At 43.4% G+C, this 20,697-nt stretch overlaps 4 protein-coding genes across 4 annotated transcripts in view; 2 read left to right on the top strand and 2 right to left on the bottom strand.

Moving 5' to 3' along the window:
* The first annotated feature begins 3 nt into the window (after window positions 1–3).
* LOC118428609 (protein ecdysoneless homolog) lies at window positions 4–11,421 on the top strand. The gene is made up of 15 exons (XM_035838713.1): window positions 4–304; window positions 2,441–2,558; window positions 2,931–3,018; window positions 3,517–3,695; window positions 4,216–4,357; window positions 4,787–4,837; window positions 5,398–5,526; window positions 5,982–6,110; window positions 6,367–6,458; window positions 6,915–7,024; window positions 7,613–7,793; window positions 9,087–9,154; window positions 9,438–9,527; window positions 9,861–9,991; window positions 10,372–11,421. The coding sequence occupies exons 1-15, from the start codon at window positions 106–108 to the stop codon at window positions 10,597–10,599; spliced, it is 1,935 nt and encodes a 644-aa protein (XP_035694606.1). The 5' UTR covers window positions 4–105; the 3' UTR covers window positions 10,600–11,421.
* A 114-nt stretch (window positions 11,422–11,535) lies between these two features.
* On the bottom strand, window positions 11,536–18,178 carry LOC118429512. The gene is made up of 5 exons (XM_035840010.1): window positions 17,827–18,178; window positions 16,167–16,287; window positions 15,494–15,657; window positions 13,763–14,558; window positions 11,536–13,473 (listed from the first exon to the last, which is right to left on the bottom strand). The coding sequence occupies exons 1-5, from the start codon at window positions 18,109–18,111 to the stop codon at window positions 12,878–12,880; spliced, it is 1,962 nt and encodes a 653-aa protein (XP_035695903.1). The 5' UTR covers window positions 18,112–18,178; the 3' UTR covers window positions 11,536–12,877.
* Window positions 18,179–18,410: 232 nt separating this feature from the next.
* Window positions 18,411–20,341, top strand: LOC118429271. Its single transcript, XM_035839749.1, has 2 exons — window positions 18,411–18,680; window positions 19,311–20,341. Exons 1-2 carry the CDS (start codon window positions 18,629–18,631, stop codon window positions 20,276–20,278), a joined length of 1,020 nt encoding a protein of 339 aa, XP_035695642.1. The 5' UTR covers window positions 18,411–18,628; the 3' UTR covers window positions 20,279–20,341.
* A 171-nt stretch (window positions 20,342–20,512) lies between these two features.
* Window positions 20,513–20,697, bottom strand: part of LOC118428608 (protocadherin Fat 3-like) — a 12,890-nt gene continuing 12,705 nt past the window's right edge. The window contains exon 18 of the mRNA XM_035838712.1: window positions 20,513–20,524. Within this exon, the coding sequence (XP_035694605.1) occupies window positions 20,513–20,524 (12 nt within the window). The remainder of the gene's footprint in view (window positions 20,525–20,697) is intronic.

Raw genomic sequence — 20,697 nt, 5'->3', positions numbered from 1 at the left:
TTGAATAGATTTTAATCTCCTAAATTGTTTGAAAAGGGGAAATATCTACCTTTACACGTAGCAACCTTTAACCCGGAAGCTGAAGCTATTCACACCAACACAAACATGGCTGCCGCAGATCGTCAGGAAGACGTAGTGGAGTATTTCCTCTACCCCGCGCCGGGGAAAACAGCCCCGGGGAGAGGAGACGAGAACTCCTGCCTAGAGGAGCAGGCAGACAAGATTCTGGCCCATCTCAGTCCGCTGTTAGTCGACTACATCTGGCAGAAAGAACCGTTTAACTTAAGGGTAGTAGCAGCGAAAGGTAACCCCCCTCCCTCAAAAAGTCAAATTATGTTCTTGGAAGTCATGTGGAAGTCAAATTTCAGGCTATAATTGCGTAAAATAAAAAAATAAGGCCCGTCTAGAAAACAGGATTGAATTAATGTTGAGCTTTTAATGTCATGTTTTTCGTGCAAGTATACCGAAGTCCAGTGCGGAATTCGTGGAGAAACTGGCGTCGGCACTCGGGGCCCAGTACGGAAGAAACTTCCGCACAGGAATTCCAGTGCGGAACGGCTTTGTTCGAGTGCTGAAGACCCGTCAGCACTGGAATTCCAGAGCTACACCTTGTCTCGGCCCTCGTTTTCCAGTGCCGAACTCCGCCCAGCACTCGGTTTCTAGTGCCGAACTCCGCCCAGCACTCGGTTTCTAGTGCTGATCTCTGCTCAGCACTCGGTTTCTAGTGCGGAAGGGTGGTTCAAAGGTCGTTCAGCACTGGTTACCCAGTGCGGAGGTCTTTGAGCACTGGATAACCGAGTGCCGATCTACCTAAGTCACGGGTTCCGCACTGGGATTTCTAGTGCTCGGTGATTTTTCGGCACTAGAGGCCGAGTGCTAAGACCACTTCGGCACTAGAAGCCGAGTGCTATTATCATTTTAAGACCGTCAGCACTGGGTTTCCAGTGCTCGCGTCCAAATTGTTACTCAAAAACATAGTTGACATGCAGCAGCGCCTACTCACCTTCGGACGGTCACTTACTCAGTATTTTAAATCAATTTTGCCCTAGTCTTGTCTCTGTCAGAACTCGAAACAGCATGTGTGTATCATACGCTACATCCTACATGTAACGGTGTGTTATATAGTTATGTATATGATGACCTCATGTCAACAGTGTGTCAGCTTCGTTCCCTTTTTCTAAATTTCGCGAAGATAAAATGCCAATAAATTACAGCTCCCTTTGTCGTGTTTGAGTTACTTTCAGACTACTTTCAGCCAATCAATCGTTCGCATGCATCATTTGTTGATGCGTGGCGGCTACAGACAGTTTAGACAGTTCTACTTTGGTCACGAAAAAAAATGTCTAAATAAGAAAGATAATTGATATGTACTGTTCTTTGAAAACCCAACACGGATATTTCCTCCCATGATACGCAGCACTCATGGTTTCAAGTGCGGAATATTTGTCGTCACTGGTTTTCCTGTGCGGAATATTTGTCGTCACTCGTTTTCTAGTGCAGAACGTTTGTCGTCACTCGTTTTCTAGTGCGGAAGGTAGTCTCAGCACTCGGTTTCTAGTGGTGAATCGGGGGTTTTCAGTGCTGAAGTCGACTCACCACTGGACACCTAGTGCGGACGTAACGTCGGCACTAGACTTCTAGTGCGGAAGGCCCCTTCCGCACTAGACACCGAGTGCTGAGAGAGGAACCCGTGACTTCGGTAGTTTTGCGTTTTTCGTAACGTTACTCGTCAGATTTCTTGTGATATGTCAAAGGCAAACTTGGTTAAAAAGGCATCACTCATAGTTTTCATAGACTGATCCTATGTCAAACTTTCAAAGTACCTTTCACCTGAAGTGAAGTGTCATATATGAATACATCAGCTGACACACATTTGAAGCCTAACACCATCTCCTGATAGTATGATCGCAAGCAATTTTTTGGGAAATGGATGGAAATTGATGCCCATGCAAGTGTCATCACAAAATAGCTAGAGTAACTAGTACACTGAACAATGACATCAAATGACTTCATGTACAGCTTCTTTGGCTTAGAGTTGAGAAAAGCGGTTCGTTCAACCGTTTGGTTTGCATGGATGCATGGATCGGTCAATTTAACCAAACCCTTCTAATAGCCCTTCTATACGCCTGATTACGTGATTGAGTCAGCGTGGCCGACCGGTCTAAGGCGCTGGGTGCAGATAGCAATTTGCTTTTGCAGCCTTGGATCGTGGGTTCGAACCCCACTTGTTACAAGTTTTTTCTTTGTTAGACAAATCTCATGTTTTTTTTAATAGAAGACAGGCCAATTCAGTAATTCGATGTTTAAAAACTCTTTTTTCATGTGATTTTGTTTAACATCCAGGCTTTTTCCAAAATACGCACTGGGCAGTTTTTTTCAGAAGCTTTCTTGTTTACACAATTACAGTTTACTTACTTTGTGTCTTTATGACTCGTCCCAGGTGACCACCCCCCACACCTGCATGGTAGAACCCATTTCGGAGACAACATCGAGGATGAGTGGTTTATTGTCCACCTGCTGCTGCAGATCACGACTTCATTTCCTGACTACATCGCAAGGTATATTATACTTTATAGGGTGCTTATGACTAACATTACAACTACAAAATGTACAATACAAACCATCACTCATCGTGAGATCGTGTTGCGCAATTGGCAGTGGGTTGGGCTCAGGCCCAAGAGGTCCTGATTCAAACCCTGCCGTGCCACCGATCTTGTGCCCTTGGGAAAGGCACTTTACACGACATTCCTCACTTCACTCAGGTGAAAAATCATAGCTTTGGTTAGTACATCATAGCTTCAGTTAGGGTCGTCCCTCAGAATCAGATAGGACGTTAAATGGAGGTCCTGTATTTGGGGAGAGCCACACCCTGGGCACGTAAAAGAACCAACCACACATTAGTGTTCTTTTTATTTTACGTAAACCTGCAGGGTCCAGGACAATGATGGAGAGTTCTTGCTGATCGAGGCAGCTGAACACATCCCGCGATGGCTCACTCCTGACACCAGCCACAACAGGGTGAGGAAACTTCTCCTCTTACCACTATTTTTTTTCCAATTTTAACATGGGTTGTAACAAACATTTTTGAAAGTGAAAGAGGAAAAATTTCTTCTACTGTTTTTGCTTTCAAAGTTATCAAGAAAAGCTGGTATCTAGACAAGCGTTTTGTGGCATATATTAGCAACTTGAACTTTTGACACATACTAATAATTAAGTAGTCACAAACCCAGGCTCAAGGACTGCAAAGATTAGTATCTACAATTTTACGTTAATCTAGAATTTTACATTAAATTTTGTATTTAGACTCCCTCAGACTTGGATCCTCCCTTGTCTATTGATACATTGAGCAGCAAGCATTCTCCACTCAGGGCAGTTTTGGGCCAGGGTTTCTGCTTCCTTCAGGCTAAACCCCATTTGATTTAGAGACAGCAGAAAAATATCAACACATGGCAAGGTTTGACTTCTTATAAAGTGGATGAAACTTTTTGACCTTGACCTTGCTTTTCCATCCCGCAGGTTTTCCTGTTTCACGGCCAGCTGCACATCATCCCCCAGCCCCGCTCCCCTGCTGAGATCGCCTGTGTGCCCGCGGGAACTCCCTCCCTGCGGCAGGCGCTGGATATCGTGTCCCGCTACCCCGGTCTGACGGTCGCGGGTAGACCCACACAGGACATCATCATCAGGAGAATAGGAAGGTCTGATCATGACAAGTGTCCTCCTTAGTAACATTTTAATGCTAGTTAACCTTATGTGTTATTGTGTGTTACCTGAGGCCAGACAGCTCAAAGATTGCAAACTTCTGTTAAGGCTGTCAAATTATTGTTGCATTCATGGAAAATGTTTGATTAACAGTGGATGCTGTTTGAAATGTTTTACCATTTCTAAAGTCTATTCAGTTGCTCGTGTAAATGTTAGCTTTTGTTTGCTTCTACTTATCCTCAGTCTTCATGTGTGTGCTAGCAGACCTAGGTCTTTAGTCAATAAGATATAGGAAATCTATCCTTTGTGAAGATGTTGTGTGATATAATGTAAATTCCTAAATCTTAAAGTTGTTCAAACAACTCTTTGTGTAGCTATCCAGAGAAGATGCATGCTCACTTCCACCATGCCCACTGTTACTTCCCCAAAAATGCTTAGGACATAGGATATGCTCTTGATACATTTGATTTCTCAACAATGATCTGTGGATGTACCTCCCAACCCTTACCTGTGCAGCTACCCAGAGAAGATGCATGCTCTCTTCCACCACGCCCACTGTTACCTGCCCCCTGGGGTGGTGGCTGTGCTGAACCACTCCCCAGCCCTGGTGGCACCGGCTGTGCAGGCCTTCTACGAGAGGGACCCTCTGGACATGAAGGTTCGTCAACTGGTCACCTTTTGTTGTATTTCGGTCAAATGTGTCCAAAGGGAAACATTCTGTCTCATTCTTTCTGCCTGATCTAGAAAAAAAATATGGTGGTATGGAGCGTACATGTATGTCTTTACACTGCTCTAAAGCTGTCCTGTTGTGCACATTTTGTTACCATTGTTTCTTGCCCAGCTTTGAGCAGATGTTACTGAATCCAGAGATGCAAGTCTACAAGATACCATCTGGACAGGAAGATATATTAGATGTGTATCAAAATACATTATCTGTGTTTGCATGTAGTACATGTATACAGGGATGATCTGGTATCAAGTAGTTGTAAGTATTAAAGCTACTACATACTTAATTTGATTGTATGTTCTAAAACATCTGCTTGAACATTGCATGAGAGAGTTTGATTTTTTTTCCCATTTTCTGCAGGCATGTCGCGCCATGAAGCACTTCCCTACAGACTCCTGTGTCAGGGCACGGGTAGGTCTCTCACCAGTGTTTACCTACCTGCTCTCCTATTCCCTTGACCTCCAGGTCGTTTCTGGCAGAGGTTGGTATATTATGTGCATGGCCAAACACTCAGAGACTGGCCATGCACATGATATAATAGCAATCTCTGCAATAAACATGGCATAAAACTTGAGGCTGTCTCACAATGTTAAGTACCAAAACATTAACTCTCAGACTGATTGAGCTTTTCTGAAGTAGTCATACATTGGATGAATGAACCATTTATACATGTACTAGATTTTATTCGAATATTTGCTTTCTTAGATTCACCATGTTTTCACAATGTTGAGTACCAGCTGCAGAGCATTGATCTTTTTTGTGAAGTGGTCATACGTTGGATGGATGAACCATTTATACTACTAGTACTATTACTAGATTTCATTCTAACATTTACTTTCTCAGTTTCACTTGATGTTTCTTTTACAATGTTGAGTACCAGAGCATTAACTCTGATTGAACTACATGAAGTTTTACATTGGATGGAGAAGCCAATTTTGTACTGGATTTGATCCTCACATTTCCTTTCTCAGGTTCGGTTCACCAGATGTTTGTACGGTCAGCTGCTACAGCAAAGATTCACACCAGACAAGCGTAGCGGCTGGACAGTGCCTCCCCCCTCCCACCCTGATCACCCAGCCTGGGACCTGGGTATCAAACTGGTGAGATTACACTGTGGGGTGTTGTTCTGAGGAGAACTATTGTCATGAACTCCCCCAAACATCTCTACAGTATGCTTATTTTAACTTTTAATTATTGTTTTGGCTGAGGGACGATGTGCAAAAGGACTTGCAGAGCTTTTGCTTTTTTACCACAGTTTGAAAGCTCTTGTTCTGAGGAATATTGTCATGAAATCCCAAAGATATCTCTACAGTATGCTGTTTGTGTTTTTATAACAAAAAGGGGCATTCTTAGTCTGTAAAGAAGCATATGAGCTTTGATTTTTTTTTTACAACAGTTGGAGAGCTCTTGTTTTTAAAGAATTAAATTGTCCTCACAAACTTTGCTGCTAGTATCATCTCTTTGGTGATAAGTGATACACTACTTACATTGTATCTGAGTATGAGAAAGTCTGATAAAAAATATATATTTTGTTTCCCTGTGCTATTTTTTCCAGGCCTGTGGGTTTGAGATTCTGTGCTGCAGAAGTCCTGGGAGTCCTTCAGTTACAGATGATTCGTCCCAAGTCAGTGATGTGAGATGGCAGAGATACTTGTCATTCCTCACAGAGAAGGGCTACTTCAAGGTGATTTGTATTCATGAAAGTTATAAACATTACCATACTTGATATTTAAAAGACTTGTCTTTTTCATGAAAGTTGTATAACACACTGAATATTGACCAAGTACAACAAAATCAATATGTTTGGGATGCTTCCTAGAATACACATTCAGTAATGTTGCTGGATTCTACATCCTCTGGTTGTGCACATAACTTTTCCCTGCCATCCATCCATCCTGGAATCTCTGGATTCATATTCTTTCATTTCTGTTCTTTACTAGTCGGAACTTGAAGGATCCAAGAGGTACAAAGAGCTGCTACAGTCAGCCCACAGACACTATCAGGAGACGGCAACAGTCAGCTGTGATAGAAGGTTAGGATTTTTATCAACAAGTTCGATGATGGATATCTTCTGTATTGAAATAGTCAGAATCCCCGATAGGTACTTAAACTTCTCTCTTCTGCCTAAGTTACCCTATAAGCAATTTAGAAGTGTGCTAAGTGTTAAGACTTTGTATTGTTGCTTTGCCTTAAGTTGAAGTGTGATCTGTCTTTGCAATTACCAAAAGTTAACTTAGAATTAGCCTCAACAAATTGCAGAAGTTTTATCTCAATGAGTAAAGATATTCTCCTGTATTGAATAATGTTTCTGACTTGTCCATATCCTTAGTGCCCTTCCAGTGTGGACCAATGTTTAGCCTGTGAGGGAGTGACCCTGGTGATATAAGAATTAGAATGGAAATAGAATAGAAATTGCAGAAGTTTTATCTCGATGAGTAAAGCTATTCTCCAGGGCAGAACAATGTTTTTGACTTGTACATACCCCTTGTTGCCCTCCCAGTGTGGACCATGGTCAGGAGGTGCTAAACATCCTCAGGACCAGCACCTGGGACCTGAAACAGCTGCAGGCAGCTGGGAAGCACCTGGAACCTCCAGATGGTACAAATAATTGTTGCCATGTACATGTAGTTAACCGGTAACTCAGTGACAGAATTGATGGCTAAACTGTAGCTGTGTGTATACTTTGAATTGAAATCTGTCCACTCAGTAAAGAAAGAAGTTTTTGTTTGTTTGAACCTTTGTTTATTCATGAAAGCTCATGATCAAATAAGCCTGTAGGTCGCTTTTCATTGAGGTCGTGAGGGAAGAGGCAAGGGTCAGACAAAGTATATAACAGAGATATAGTTTACATAGTCTGCATCATTGGTCATGTTATCGTCCTTGTCGAAAAAGACTGTTTTTTGTTTAATAATTGAATGTATAAAATTCTAAGCCATTCCAGGCTTTCTTCACTCCTGAGGAGGAACCCAACCCTTAATTTGTCAAAATCTGGAGGACCCACCATATCACTTTACAGTCAAACAGTTTGAATAGTTCTAAGATAAAGTTCTATATTTTAGACATTAAAAGATGAGTGATACATGTATATTGTTTAAAGTTCTTTCTGAAATAGACCAAAATACTGTAAGTTAGAACACTATTTGCTTATCTCCACAAAGCACTGACCCACAATGCCCTGCTCCCCAGATGACAGCTGGTTGGCCATGACCCCTGGCGACCTTGACGCCATGTTGGAGGAACAGTACGGAGGGTTCTACAGGAAGTCAGGTGACCTGGGAGAGGCCAGCAGCACCCTGGGAAATATGGTGGACTCCATGAAGGCCTTTGTGGACAATGTGTCCAGTCATGACGGGGCTGAGTTCCCCAGGTACATTCAAATGAAGACTAATAAGATATGTTATTGTTATTGTTATTGGGTGGGCCAACTACTCTCTCTTCACAGCCAGGGGCTAAAATGTGAGGAACTTATAATAGGCCGGGCTAAATCGCAAGTGTCTGGAACGGCTGCCATTCAGTGCTAACTCAGGCCCGATCTAGACACATTTTTCCCGATGTAGCCCCATCCGCCGATATAGGCGGGGCCGATATCGGGGCGCATCTAAACACATTTTTCAAATGGTAGCGCAGGACATCCGCTCGTAGCGCGGGACACCCGCGGCGGGGAACATTCGTGACCCCTTTTGACCTCTGGTGACACATCCCGCGGATTTCAAAATGGCGGGAATGTCGCTAGCTTTTCCACTGGTTATACTCGTTATATAATGTTCTTTCTGTATCTCATGCGCGTGATCTTAAACATGAGACGCCATGCAAGGGTAGGGCGCAGGCGGCGATTGAGATACAGGGAGAGACGACAGCGGCCGGCTAGAGTGAACGCAGCGTTCTTTCTCGCTGCCCTGATTGTGGCGGAGGGTGGAGAGCCTGTGCACCGGGGTGTACCAAGGAATCCCGCGTCCTTTGGGATCTTCGACGACGACCATACACTTATGAGAAAGGCAGTTTCTGCATGGTTCCATGTGCAACGGGATCCGCGGGAGCGCCCAGCTTTTCCCTCCGCCATCTTGCTCTTCCGCGCTAATATGCCGCTGTTCCCGCGTTATATGCTAATGAGCCCGCGTTAACTGTAGTTATATGCTAATGAGCTTCGCGAATTCGCGGAGCATCTACACGCGCGCTGAACATGTCGGGGACCCCTGCTAAGGTATCGGTAAGGTATCGTTAGATGGCTTACGAATGGTCCGGACCATTCGGGAGAAATTTTCCCGATATAGTATTGGCGATATAGTAGTTGCATCTAGACGCTGAAAAAAAGCTGTCGGCGAGAGGTAGTAGGCTCGCCGATATCGGGAAAAACTGTGTGTAGATCGCGCCTCAGCTGACCTCACTACGACAGTAATTGCCCCATGTTTGGCCAAAGGACTTTATGATTTGAACCACTCACAATGAAAAGGACCCCTGCTGTTTCGATAAGTGGACACAGATTCAGTTGAATAGGTCTGATTTTGGTCTGAAAGCCCATAAAATACTCTTACTACTGTCAGTATTACTTTAAATTATAGCCCAAGTAACCTATTGTAGCAAATGATAAAGAAACTAGCAAAAAGCAAATAGAATGAAGATCTGATGCCATGGAGTTAACCATTAACTTTGTTGCTTTCAGAATGGATGAGGATCAGCCTGTGGACTTTGATGTTGACTCCTTCAGTCAGGCCATGGAGAGAATACTGGGTAAGGCAATGGGAAATGCAACAGATAATGAGTGGTCGAAATGAACAACTTTTGAGGGGAAAAGTGTTGTGTGCTTTGACAGGTTTGGTATGTACAATGCTCTTGGAAAACATTATCCATTGCTTACTTTCAGGTCTTCCCAGATTTCTTGTAAGCTTTGAAGCACTGGTTAAATGGCTTGCAGAACCTTCTATTTAGACAAAAATGAAAACCTGGATGCCCTCTCTTTTATCAGCACTATAATGAAAGACTGACAGCAATTTTTAAAACTTTTTTTCCCCAGGATTGACCAATGGCAGGATAGATGAGGATGATGAAGATGAGGATGATGGTCTGATGGAGTCTGAGTCAGACAGCTCTGAGGAGTCGGAAGGTACCTCATCTTATTTTTTGTTTGTTTTTTTGCTTAATAAGCTTTGCAGTTTGTTTCATGTTGTTTGTCAAGACTGAGCCTTTTAATAGAAACTGTTAGAGATGTTATGTATACAGTCACGGGAGGTCTTCAAGACATTGTATCATTTTCATTTTTTTCATTCATTCTGTCTAAGGTAACTCTTAGAATTAGACACACAATGAGCTATTTTGACCACACTAATTTTTTAATTTAATTAAAATTGAAGTGAGTAACCAGTTAAGGTCTTATGTATGAGATCAGAATTTGCTCTCCGAGTATGGTGATTCAGAACTGTTTTGTTTTGTTTGTCAGATGAAGGAGAGTATGAGATCGGTGCAGACGGTAGTACTGAGGACACGGCCATGACTGACTACATGGATCAGATGGACCAGGAGCTGGCCAGGACTAACGTTGGGAAGAGCTTCGAGAAGGAACCTTCTCAGGTAACAGTTCCTCAGCTTTTGATGTAGATGGTTTTCTCTCTTTGTTTTGATATGATCACCATCTGAATGTTTGCAGCCAATGCATTACTTTGAGCAGCATTACAAGGTTTTAAACTTCTTTTTTACCTGGACTTGAAAGTACCAAACTTGTACTTCTTAAAGTGGTGCAGTGGTGATTGAAACTTTGATCCTTGTGTACTTTTGTGTTTCGTTAAGGTACTAATTTTTTCCACTTTTCAGTCTCTAGTTAGACTATCTTACACTTCACATCCTGCCACCACTCTACAATATTGAAATAATCACAGTCATGCAACAAGACAAACGAACACACAGGCTGAAAACAATACCTGTTTTAATAAAGGTAATCATTTTCTTTGCAGGTAAAAACTGCGGCACCAAAAGACCTCCCCATGGGTGCCGCCAACAGCAATAAACAGGAAGGTGACATTGAAGATGAAGATGATGTCACACCTGTGAATGTGGACTTGAACCTGGTGAAGAACCTGTTGGAGTCTTACAGCTCTCAGCAGGGTCTGGCTGGACCCGCCACCAACATCCTCGGCACCATGGGGGTCAAACCTCCTGAAGATGCAGATGAGTTGGACTGAGCTAAAGCCATCACTTGATGGTTGACCAAGCTTAATGCTTCTCCAATAACAGTACACAGACTGTGAAAACCTGCCTTGTTCCCCCAGTGAGGTTTGTCCTTTGCACCAGTGAGGTTAAACCTCCAAAAGATGCAGATGAGCTGGACTGATCTAAAGCCATCACTTGATGGTTGTGGTCTACAATATCGCCAATAACTTCTCAGCACGCAGACTCTGCAAATTGTTGCAAAGGCAGGATAGCTTCCCCCTTCCTGATCTGCCTTGTTTCTCTGGTAAGGTTACTCCTAATCACACCATGGGGGTCAACCCTCTAGAAGATGCAGATGAGTTCGATTGAGCTAAAGGCATTAAGGTTTGATCAAGCTAAAGGCTTCTACAATAACAGCAAGCAGACTCTGCAAATTTTTGCAAAGGCAAGAGAGATTTCCTCCTTGTCTTGGTTTGCCTTGTTCTGACAGGGATGTTAATCCTTCACACCAGTGAGGTAGAAGATGCGGATGAGTTGAACCAAGGCCTAAAGTCATCGCCTGATGGTTGACCAAGCTTAATGCTTCCACAAAAACAGCAAGCAGACTCTTCAAAATTGTGCAAAGGCAGGATAGTTTTCTGGTCTGCCTTGTTTCCCAGTGTGGTCACACCTGTGAGCTTAAACCTCTAGAAGATGCAGATGAGACTGATGCAGATGAGACTGATGCAGATGACTGATTTAAAGCCATCACTTGATGCACCAAAAAGTAGTTACTCAAGCAACTGGATATGGTTTTGAAACGGTCAGACGTTTCGGATAGAATCCACTATCCTTCGTCAGTGACACTAAAGAGATCTGGAAGAAACAGGTCTTTTATACTCTAACTATGAATGAAGACAATTTCAGATGTCCAGTAGGAAAGGTTGTAAGACAATAGATAATTTGGATTCCAAAGAAAACAAATTGTCTTGTCCATATCCAGTTGCTTGAGTAACTACTTTTTGGTGTATCTTGTTACCTGGATGTCTAACCTACATCGACGCATCACTTGATGGTTGAACAAGCTTAAAGATTCTGCAATAACAGCAAGCAGACTCTGTAAATTTTTGCAAAGGCAGGATATCTTACTGACCTGTTTTGTTACCCCACCTTTGTACCTGTGAGGTTAATCCTCTGCACCTGTCAGGATAAACTCCAGAAGATGCAGTTGAACTGGACCAATGGGAAGCCAAGGCGGAATTTCATTGACAGGGAGTTCGAGACAAAAATTAACCCAGCACATTTGACCGCTGATAGGCTACAAAACTCTGCAAAGTTTTGCCAAGATACCTGGGATTCGCTCTTGATTCATATGAACTCGTGATTCATATGAACTAATGAATAGCCTTGAAAAAAAGCTATTGGCTCGTCAGTGACAGTGGTGAGTTGAAGCTGTAGAACACTAGAACTGTGCAACCTTTTACCCAGTGTACATGTACTTAATATTCTTATGTCATTGCCCCATCTGGAGATGCATCTCAGATAGTTCAAAGACTTAAACTTTCTTTAAAAACACTAATCAGCAGGAGGTATGAAATGAAAAGCTAACACAGCATATTTTACTCTACTAGCAGATCACAAAACTCTGCAAAGGCAGCAGAGCCCAATGTCTGTATATCAGTGTCACTGATGTGGTGAAATTTGCCTGGCTGCCATCCTCTATTATGAAGGCAAATTCGTATAGGGATTCAGAATTATTGAAACAATTGCCAGCTTTTTGGCAGCTAAAGACTAATAAGGCAGCTTGTCCCATGGATTATATTTTCTGATGAAGATATGTGTACTATCACTCACAGTCAATGAGGATATGAGTGTATATTTGCATGAGCATCTTATTTTTTCCTAACCAAGCAATAGTTATAAGTGAGTGAATGAGGACATTGCTTGTTGTCAAAGTGTTTTGCATTTTTGCGCACAGGAATCTGGCTATAGGAGAGAAGGTACATGTATGTCCATGTTGCTGAATTCTAGACATGTGGATAGTTTATGTCAATTGTATATCTTTGGATTGAAAGATTTGTGAGTAAATAAAAGTTATTTTCAGCAACGGCAAAATGATTATTGTGCTAATATTGAGCACTCTTTAATGTGACATAGAAGATGTGTACATGTACATGTCATGTTCTTCCATTGTGATGTGTTGCAGCTTTTTGTCATTAAAGTGCGAGCGATCGTTGACAATTTTTTGCAACGTTACTTTCCTATGAAATGGTATATCACTGTCTTTAATTAGCAACGAAATGATACTGTCCTAGACTAAGATGTTCTTCGCTAGGATCGCCTGACGAGAAGCGGTACTTTGTTGATAGTAATGGTGGTGATAACTCTGACCACAGTCCTTCCCACATGTACCACTGCCTGCTCCTTCCTCACTACGAACTCTTCCAGCGCCTTCAAGCACCCATCCACGAAGTCTTCCTCCTTCATTCTCTTGAAGAAGTCTTTCTTGGTGCTCCTGGTGTTCTTGGCGATGGGACGCCGCCTGCAGAGCGCGTAGTGCCCCAGAAGAACGTTCAGCTCGGGAAGTCTTCTCTCATCAACTTCCTCTTCTAGGAGCGATTCTTCCGGTTCTTTACTAGGGTATCTCCGCTCCCGAAGCTTGTCGAAACTGTAGGTACGGTTGAGAGCATGAAACGGAGGCGTTTCCTCGTCGCTCGATGCAGAAACTTCAGGCGATGAGTTCTCGGGTAAACAGTTGTTATTGTCATATTGGCGGAGAATGGATCGGGGAGGGGTGGGGTGTAAGTCGTCCTCTGGGGTTTGAATCTGCTCGATGGAGTCACTTTCTTCGGCAGCTACAGCTTCACGTCTGCTTTTCTTAAGGCGCTGGGCTTCCTTTAAGCGGGTGACAATGTCCAGAACCTTTGCTGTAAAACAAACAACAATGATAGGGGCATTGCCTCTACACGTACTCACGGTTTTAACCTGTGTCCTGGTAATATAAAGAGGGCGACTTTTGATTTTGCTTCCTGTGACTAGTGCTCTTGCAAAGCTCATATTGATCTTTAGCATGTTACCTAAATGTTTGTAAACCATTTAGGTAAACGGTTATTGCTGTTTGAAACGAAATGTAGTGATGTATAGCGATGTTTATGGTTGTTGATATGTGCTACATATGACCTCAAATTATACTCTTGTACATCTGTACGCTCTTACCTTTTTGGGGTAAGCCTTCTACATTTTTCTCCTTGTCCTCGGGATTTTTCAGCACCAGTATGGGCGCCTCGTCCTTCCGCGGCGTCCCAAATGTAGGCGGGAGCCTCGGGTAGCAGTGCGCGTGCTCCCTGTGGGATTGCTCGCTCCTGGACCCGCTCTGCCGGCTGTGCTTGGAGGGGTGCGGGGAAGCCGGTCGCGGTGGGACAAACGCTGAGCTCGACTCCGGCTTCAGGAGGGACGCAACATCGAAGCACACAAATTTTCCTCTCGAACCACCCGCGACAAAGTTTAAGTCTATCTCCGATGAGGATTCTTTGCTAAACGAAGACGTGCCAGAGGAGAAGCTGAAGGTGTCAGGGGTAGAAGATGATGTGTACGAGAAGCTACTGGAGGTCCCCTGTTGAGAGGTGATACTGTCAGCTGTAGTCTGTTTGCCATTTGAAGAGCCACACGTCGAGGATGCAAGCGACTTCGTGTCGTTTATTGCACTAGCTGCATTGTCCAAGTTGAAGGGTGTGCTACCACCTGTAAGTGACTGAGATTGATTCCGAAGTTTGCTCGATGTAGACGCAGCCGTGGCTAGGTCTGACGGCCAGGACATGGACCGCTTTGAGAGGAAAGACACCAAGTTTTCCACGGAACGTTCCACTAGTAAAGGATCGCTTCTAAATATGGCCAGATGAGGGGAAGTTTGGGGACAGGTTGTAGTCAGTTCGTCGTCGTCTTTGTCTTGTCGTCGCCCTGAAGCCAAACCATAGTAGATGAAGGCAAGTCGCGTGTCGTACATCATTTGCCCCTGCGGAAGGATATGGCGGTACATGCCTTTGTAATAGATACATAGAATTAGAGGATCGTAAGGACTACTCAAAGTAGAACGACGACCAGTGCGTGAACCATACATCTCTCGTACCGGACATTACTGTTCAGAACACAGCCGAACAGAAGCTAACCCTTATCGAACTGACTGTTCCATTTGAGCAAAATGCCCATGCTGCTGAAGATAGAAAACTTGCCAAATATGAACACCTTAAGGAAGAGTTAAACTCGCATAGCGACTATAGTGCTACTGTAGTTACAATAGAGGTCGGTAGCAGGGGATGGGTGAACAGTGACAATGTCAAAAAGCTGAAATCCTTATGCCCTGTACGTAAGAAGGACAGTGAGGTGAGAGAGTTGAAGCGCAGGTTAGGACACTGTGCCCTCTGCACATCGTACGTAATTTACTGTGCAAGGAACAACCCTGTATGGGAGTCGCCGTCCGGGCTGTTTTCCAGCCGATGATATCTTACTGTAAACACCCGATCACTTGTGCAATGTATGTGTAGTTCATAATGACAATGTCACATCTGTGCAATAGTTAAGAAGCGACGTATAGAATTGAAATATTGAAAGGCTGATGTATAGCACCACTTTTTTTTGTAACCTTGCGCCCTGCAGATCATTGTGTATCTGAATAAGGGGTCGTCCGAGGTGTATTTTTAAACCTTCATCTTGTACTCGTGATTTTAGACGTGTCCTTTTAAAAGTGTTTTCTTGTGAGAAATAAAGATGATGTTGAACACACACCCTCTTGAGACCTAAATATTATGCTTATCTCAGTTATTTCTAATTGATGTACTATGCGAGAAGTTGTGACTTACAAGATACATGCAAGCACGGTACATACAACACAACACATTTCACATTTCGCCACATATGCTGAGTAACAACCTGTTTATCATAGTAACCTGCCTTTGTTTTGGCTTCCAAGATTTCTGTCTCGAATTCGTGCAGTTTTCCCTGACGCTTCAGACCGAAGAACACTTCTATCAGTCGTTGCAGGAGCGCCCCCTCGGAAATCCGAAGTGAACTGTATTCGTCCCACCTGTCTGAGAAGACGAAGTCCCAGAACTCTCCTGGAAGAAAAACAAGATGTTAGATGTCATGTCTTTTTTTCAGCAAATTTATGTCACAGATAGAATGATAGAATAAAAAAACAAGTAGGTGGAATAGTGGCATGCCTCTTCTTTGATATGAATTGTTTGAAGCCAAATAGTTTCCTTTGTGGATCATGAGCTTCCTCTATATGTATACCACGCTGGACTTTTCCCGCGGCATACGCAAATGTCCATAATACCGAAAAGCATTTATTTGTGTATCATGCGTAATCAGCCCTCAGGGCGTGAGAGAGTGGGTTATACTAACTATACAGAGGTTGTTGTACATGTGTTACACCGAATGGCGGTTATACCAGCTACACACTGTCAGATACCAATGCAGATGCAGCCTGTGTGTTACGACGGTTATACAGCTATAGACGATGAGTCCATCCCTTGGCCTGAGCGTTATGTCCCAGGAGGGGCCTTGCCCACATTATATTGAATAGTTGTAGATGTAGATATAGATGTAACTGTAGATGCCTGACCTTCCGCCATCAGTACCGGAGGGAGCTGATGCAGCCCGTCGTACCTCTCCAGCCACACCTCGGACTCCGCGGGACGGAAGTCGTCTGGGTCGCACTGCTGAATCTTCCACAGCTGCAGTTCCTGAAGGCGGACAGAGGGGGCGCACTTTGATACAGGTTTCTGTATTACTATTACACTATTAGTTCGTCAGGGTCGCACTGCTGGATCTTCCACAGGTGCAGTTTCTGAGGGCAGACAGAGGGGGCGCAGTTACTACTTCTACTTGTGTGTGGTTGTGTGTGTGTGTGTGTGTGTGTGTGTGTGTGAATGTGTTTTACGTGTGAATGTATGTGTGTGTGCGCGTATACTAGTGTGTGTGTGTGTATGTACGTGTGTCTGTGCCTTTGTATGTGCATGTATTTGCGCGTGTGTGTGTGTGTGTGTGTGTGTGCGAGCGTGTGTATTGTGTGTAGCGTTATATATGTATGTGTCTGTGTGTTAGTGTTTGTGCAAGCTTGCGTGTGTGTGTGTATTTGTGTGTGTGTGTGTGTGTGTGTGTGTGTGTGTGTGTGTGTCTGTGTGCCCGCGTTTACTTGTGTGTACTTGCATGAAGAGACTACGCAAATGTGCCATATCTGATTGCCTTGTAGCCGGGCTAACATCGTTATGAACTACTTCATCCTAAAATCATATCAGGCGCCCCACGGGTATATATTGTTACTCCGGACTGAAAAGGTTAATACGATTATGCAAAGCCTGATTACACCGAATCTAAAGAACAAATTAAACCCTCCCAGCGAGCGAGCGAGCGTTTTGTATACAGACTGCATTGAACACAAGATAGATAACTCAGTTAAGATGAATAGGATTCGTATAGGGTAGCAAATTAATCTTGTTCACTACCCCACCCCCAACTGCGTCATGCTTTGGTTTTCAGTAGCGCACGGATAAGCTTACAATATATAGGAAAACCATTAGAAGGCAAAAGCTATTCTTACTAACCTTTACTTCTATCTTTATTTCTCCTCAATGAGTTTAGAAGCAATATTCCTTTCAAAACATCCGTGTTCACGTGTTTCCACGAGAGGGCGATGACAACGTTATGATAGTCTTCCAGTTATGTCTGTAGCTTTAAAGACCGTTCGTGACATGCCATTAATTGAACATTTATCATCTTAGAAATGTCATTGCGGAAAACACATTTTTATTGCGTGTCTATAATGTGACGACCACTTTGTGTTTGTGTAAAACCCCGCACGAGATAACCTGGCAACTGTGATGGTACAAAGGCTAATACTGTTGGGAAGAGGCTCAATCATCGTAAATGTTAAGGGGTGTCATTATTTTCTCTTGTCAATGTGGTGATCTTGTGTTGGCGTCTGGCCACTGTCAAGTTCTTCTCTCTCTATGCTAGAATTATGCACTATTCCCCCATTCCGTTAATTGTAGTTAGGACAATCGTTGAAGAAGCATGGTTCGAAAACATTACTGAATATATATTGTAATTGTCTCGCGTTTACAAGTGCCATACAAACTTGATAGTGTTGCATGCCACCATAAGTGAACTGTGATTTAAAAAACGTATACGTATCCACCACTGATTTACATCATTTGTTGGCTCAAGATGTCGGCACTTTAAGACACCAGGTGAGCGTCTCTGTCACCTGCGGACCGACTCACCTTGATGAGATCCTCCTCATGATCGGACAACAGGTTGACGTTGAAGCGCACCTGCTTCTTGGTGGTCGCCAGGTAGCGTCGCACCTTGCCGTACAGCGTGCCGCGAATCTCCGCACTGGTCATGGCGTTACTCTGACAAGGTCTCCGGACGTTCTGTCCTCTCAGAAATGATACACAACAGCCTCCTTTGTCCCCGCCAATGAGATTTACGTTACTTTCAACAGGTGACAACCGACCCCGCCGTCGCCACCGTGGAACAATAGAACAAAAACAGTTTGACGTCATGCAGTGACCTTAAACGACCCCGGCCGCTCGTCACTGTTTATGTACACACAGAGACGGCAAGAAAACGTCTACTGACGTTTATATGAAGCTTTTATAAATTAGGTGGCCGTGATTTCACAGGGATATATTTAATTACCCGAAATCAAATGATTGTGATACAAACATGATTCGCCTTAGATGACCCCTGATGCCACGGCCAATGTCTTTGTAAAACAGGAAAAATCGCGTATTTATTTCTTTTATGCTTTTCACAATGACTTGTATCAATCAATCTATGTGTTGACTTTAATTCAACATGTTTCTTATATCTACCTGACACAACTCAACTGCACACTTTCGTAGCATGAAAAGAAAATATCTGAATGCTCTGGGTACGAGAATACACTGCGTCAAGGAACAATCGAACACGCGAACGAGAACAAAGAATAACGTTCCATCGAACATACCCTTGTGAGGACGGTTACGGTAATGGCGGAACGTTGAGAATGGGAAAACAACACACAGGAGACAACGAGAAATGTCTGTTTCTCTGGCTGTGGCTCTCCTAGCATACACGCTTGCAGTTTTAGGTAAGAGATTAATAATCAAACTATGAAAAAGCAAAGGTACTAATAGCGTGGATCTGTCTTTTCAGGTCTTAGTTTCTTCTAGTGTTTGTTTTGCTAACAACAATTCTTTGCCAGCAGGATCTACCACAAACGCAATTTATACTGTTCCCCTAAATCATAAACTTTTGAAGTATATACGAAGTATCGTAAGGTCGTCATGGTCTTTTCTTCTGTCGCAAACAGATCCTCTGACGTTTTGAGTCAACATGAAGTTATTAGGTTCACATTACAATGTTTTCTGTAAGCTAGTCTACAGAACCAGCCTATACTATGCAGGTGTGTGCCTCTGTCATTGTTTGGTCTGGCGTCCAGATGTTTATCATAGAAGCCATTGAACGAATGATAAAACGGACAAATTCGTCCAGGGAATTCGGATGCTATCCGCGCATATCCCAAAACTCAGTAGTACTACTCCCTACACACAAAAGGGGCTGTGTATACGAACATTTGTGCTCCTACGAGTGAACTTAGTGTTACATTCGCCCTTTTATATGTCAACTAGTATTTTCAAATGTCTTAAATTTCGTTCTACATGTATGTATAAACGTCTGAATTTTTTTCCATACTAGCTTGTTTCATTTACTCCTACAGTTCTGCCCACCGCTGGTTACTTTGCTGACGAATACTGGGGAAACACAGAGACCTGGTCAGACTATGCGGACTATCCATCGGAAAAACTACCCTTATACAGTGCCAAATCTCACAGTCAGCACAGGCACGGAACGCACAACAAGCATGTTGGCAAAAGTCGCACCGGAAAACATCGAGCGACTATAACTAATTCACCAGTACGTAAGACAGACGACAAAGAACCAAGGCAGCGAAACGTTCTGTTGGACAGGTTGCGGTCAAGCTCCTTTGGTATGAAAAGTAGACACCAGGACGAGACAGAAGACTATCAGCTCGGCTTAGATGTTGCTCCAGTGCACAAAAAGTCGCCACTATCCTTTGGATATCGTAAAGACGCGTTGAGTCAAAGGAAAATGACGTCTAAACTTGATGCTTTCAAAGCCCCTTCTGCGACACTAAAACCCAAGTTCAATAACGCTTCTGAATCAGGGCAAATCCTAGCTAAGCAACAAGGCTCTACTTCGAACGACTGCGCGGTGACCGTCATCTATGCGTCATCTCTAACCTTTCTCGTCACCGTTGCCATGGTGATACTACTCTACCTCATCCTAGTGCTCACGTTCAAACGGCGCCGGTTCAAGCCACACGATTGGTGGATGGCAGGCCAAGGGTCAGACCACGGCGGCGACGATGACGTCATGAACGACCGCGCGTCCAATCTGAGCTTGCTCAAGCCTTTTTTTCACCTGGCGTCAGAGGATGAGGTGTTTCACATCGGAGGAACGCCCAGGTCCGGGACAACATCATCCTCGGAGGAGGATTCGCTCATGAAGAGTCTCAATAAGAAAAACAAGAAGATGAAGGCGCCCACGAGAAAGGAGTTTTCCGGACGTGACACTAAGGAACAGCAGGATTTGAGAGAAAGTCGCACAGAGAGATGGGTGGAAAGCGTTTCACAACTGAACCAAGATCGGAGCACACAGAGCTAGAATTGGTCATAATCAATGGGAAACCACCATGCAAAATAGTTATTACAAAATATTTGTCGTCTCTGTCTATATATGATGCTAAGTTTGTGTGGCTTCATGATTAGGTACCTTTTCGAAACATCACACGGGAACACTTCACGAGAAAGATTTATTGAATAACAAAACATTTCTTTTCATAAAAGGAGATATTTATTTCACTTTTTTTTATAAACAGAATAATAGATAACGCAAGGTTCACATCAACGACTGAGTTACAGTGTACAAACAATTCCACAATACTTCACATTACGTGTAGTTAACATGAATTCACAATTTGCACATGTAAAATTTCAGAAGTACACACAAACACACTTTGTCAATGAGCTGAATATGTGCACCTCAGACATTAAACACGAAAAGGGATTGGGGTCGGTGCTTAT

The sequence above is a fragment of the Branchiostoma floridae genome, chromosome 13 (genome assembly GCF_000003815.2).
Source record: "Branchiostoma floridae strain S238N-H82 chromosome 13, Bfl_VNyyK, whole genome shotgun sequence".
Classification (NCBI taxonomy): Eukaryota; Metazoa; Chordata; class Leptocardii; order Amphioxiformes; family Branchiostomatidae; genus Branchiostoma; species Branchiostoma floridae.
Note: the sequence above shows the minus strand (reverse complement) of the source record. Positions and strands in the feature narration are given on the sequence as shown.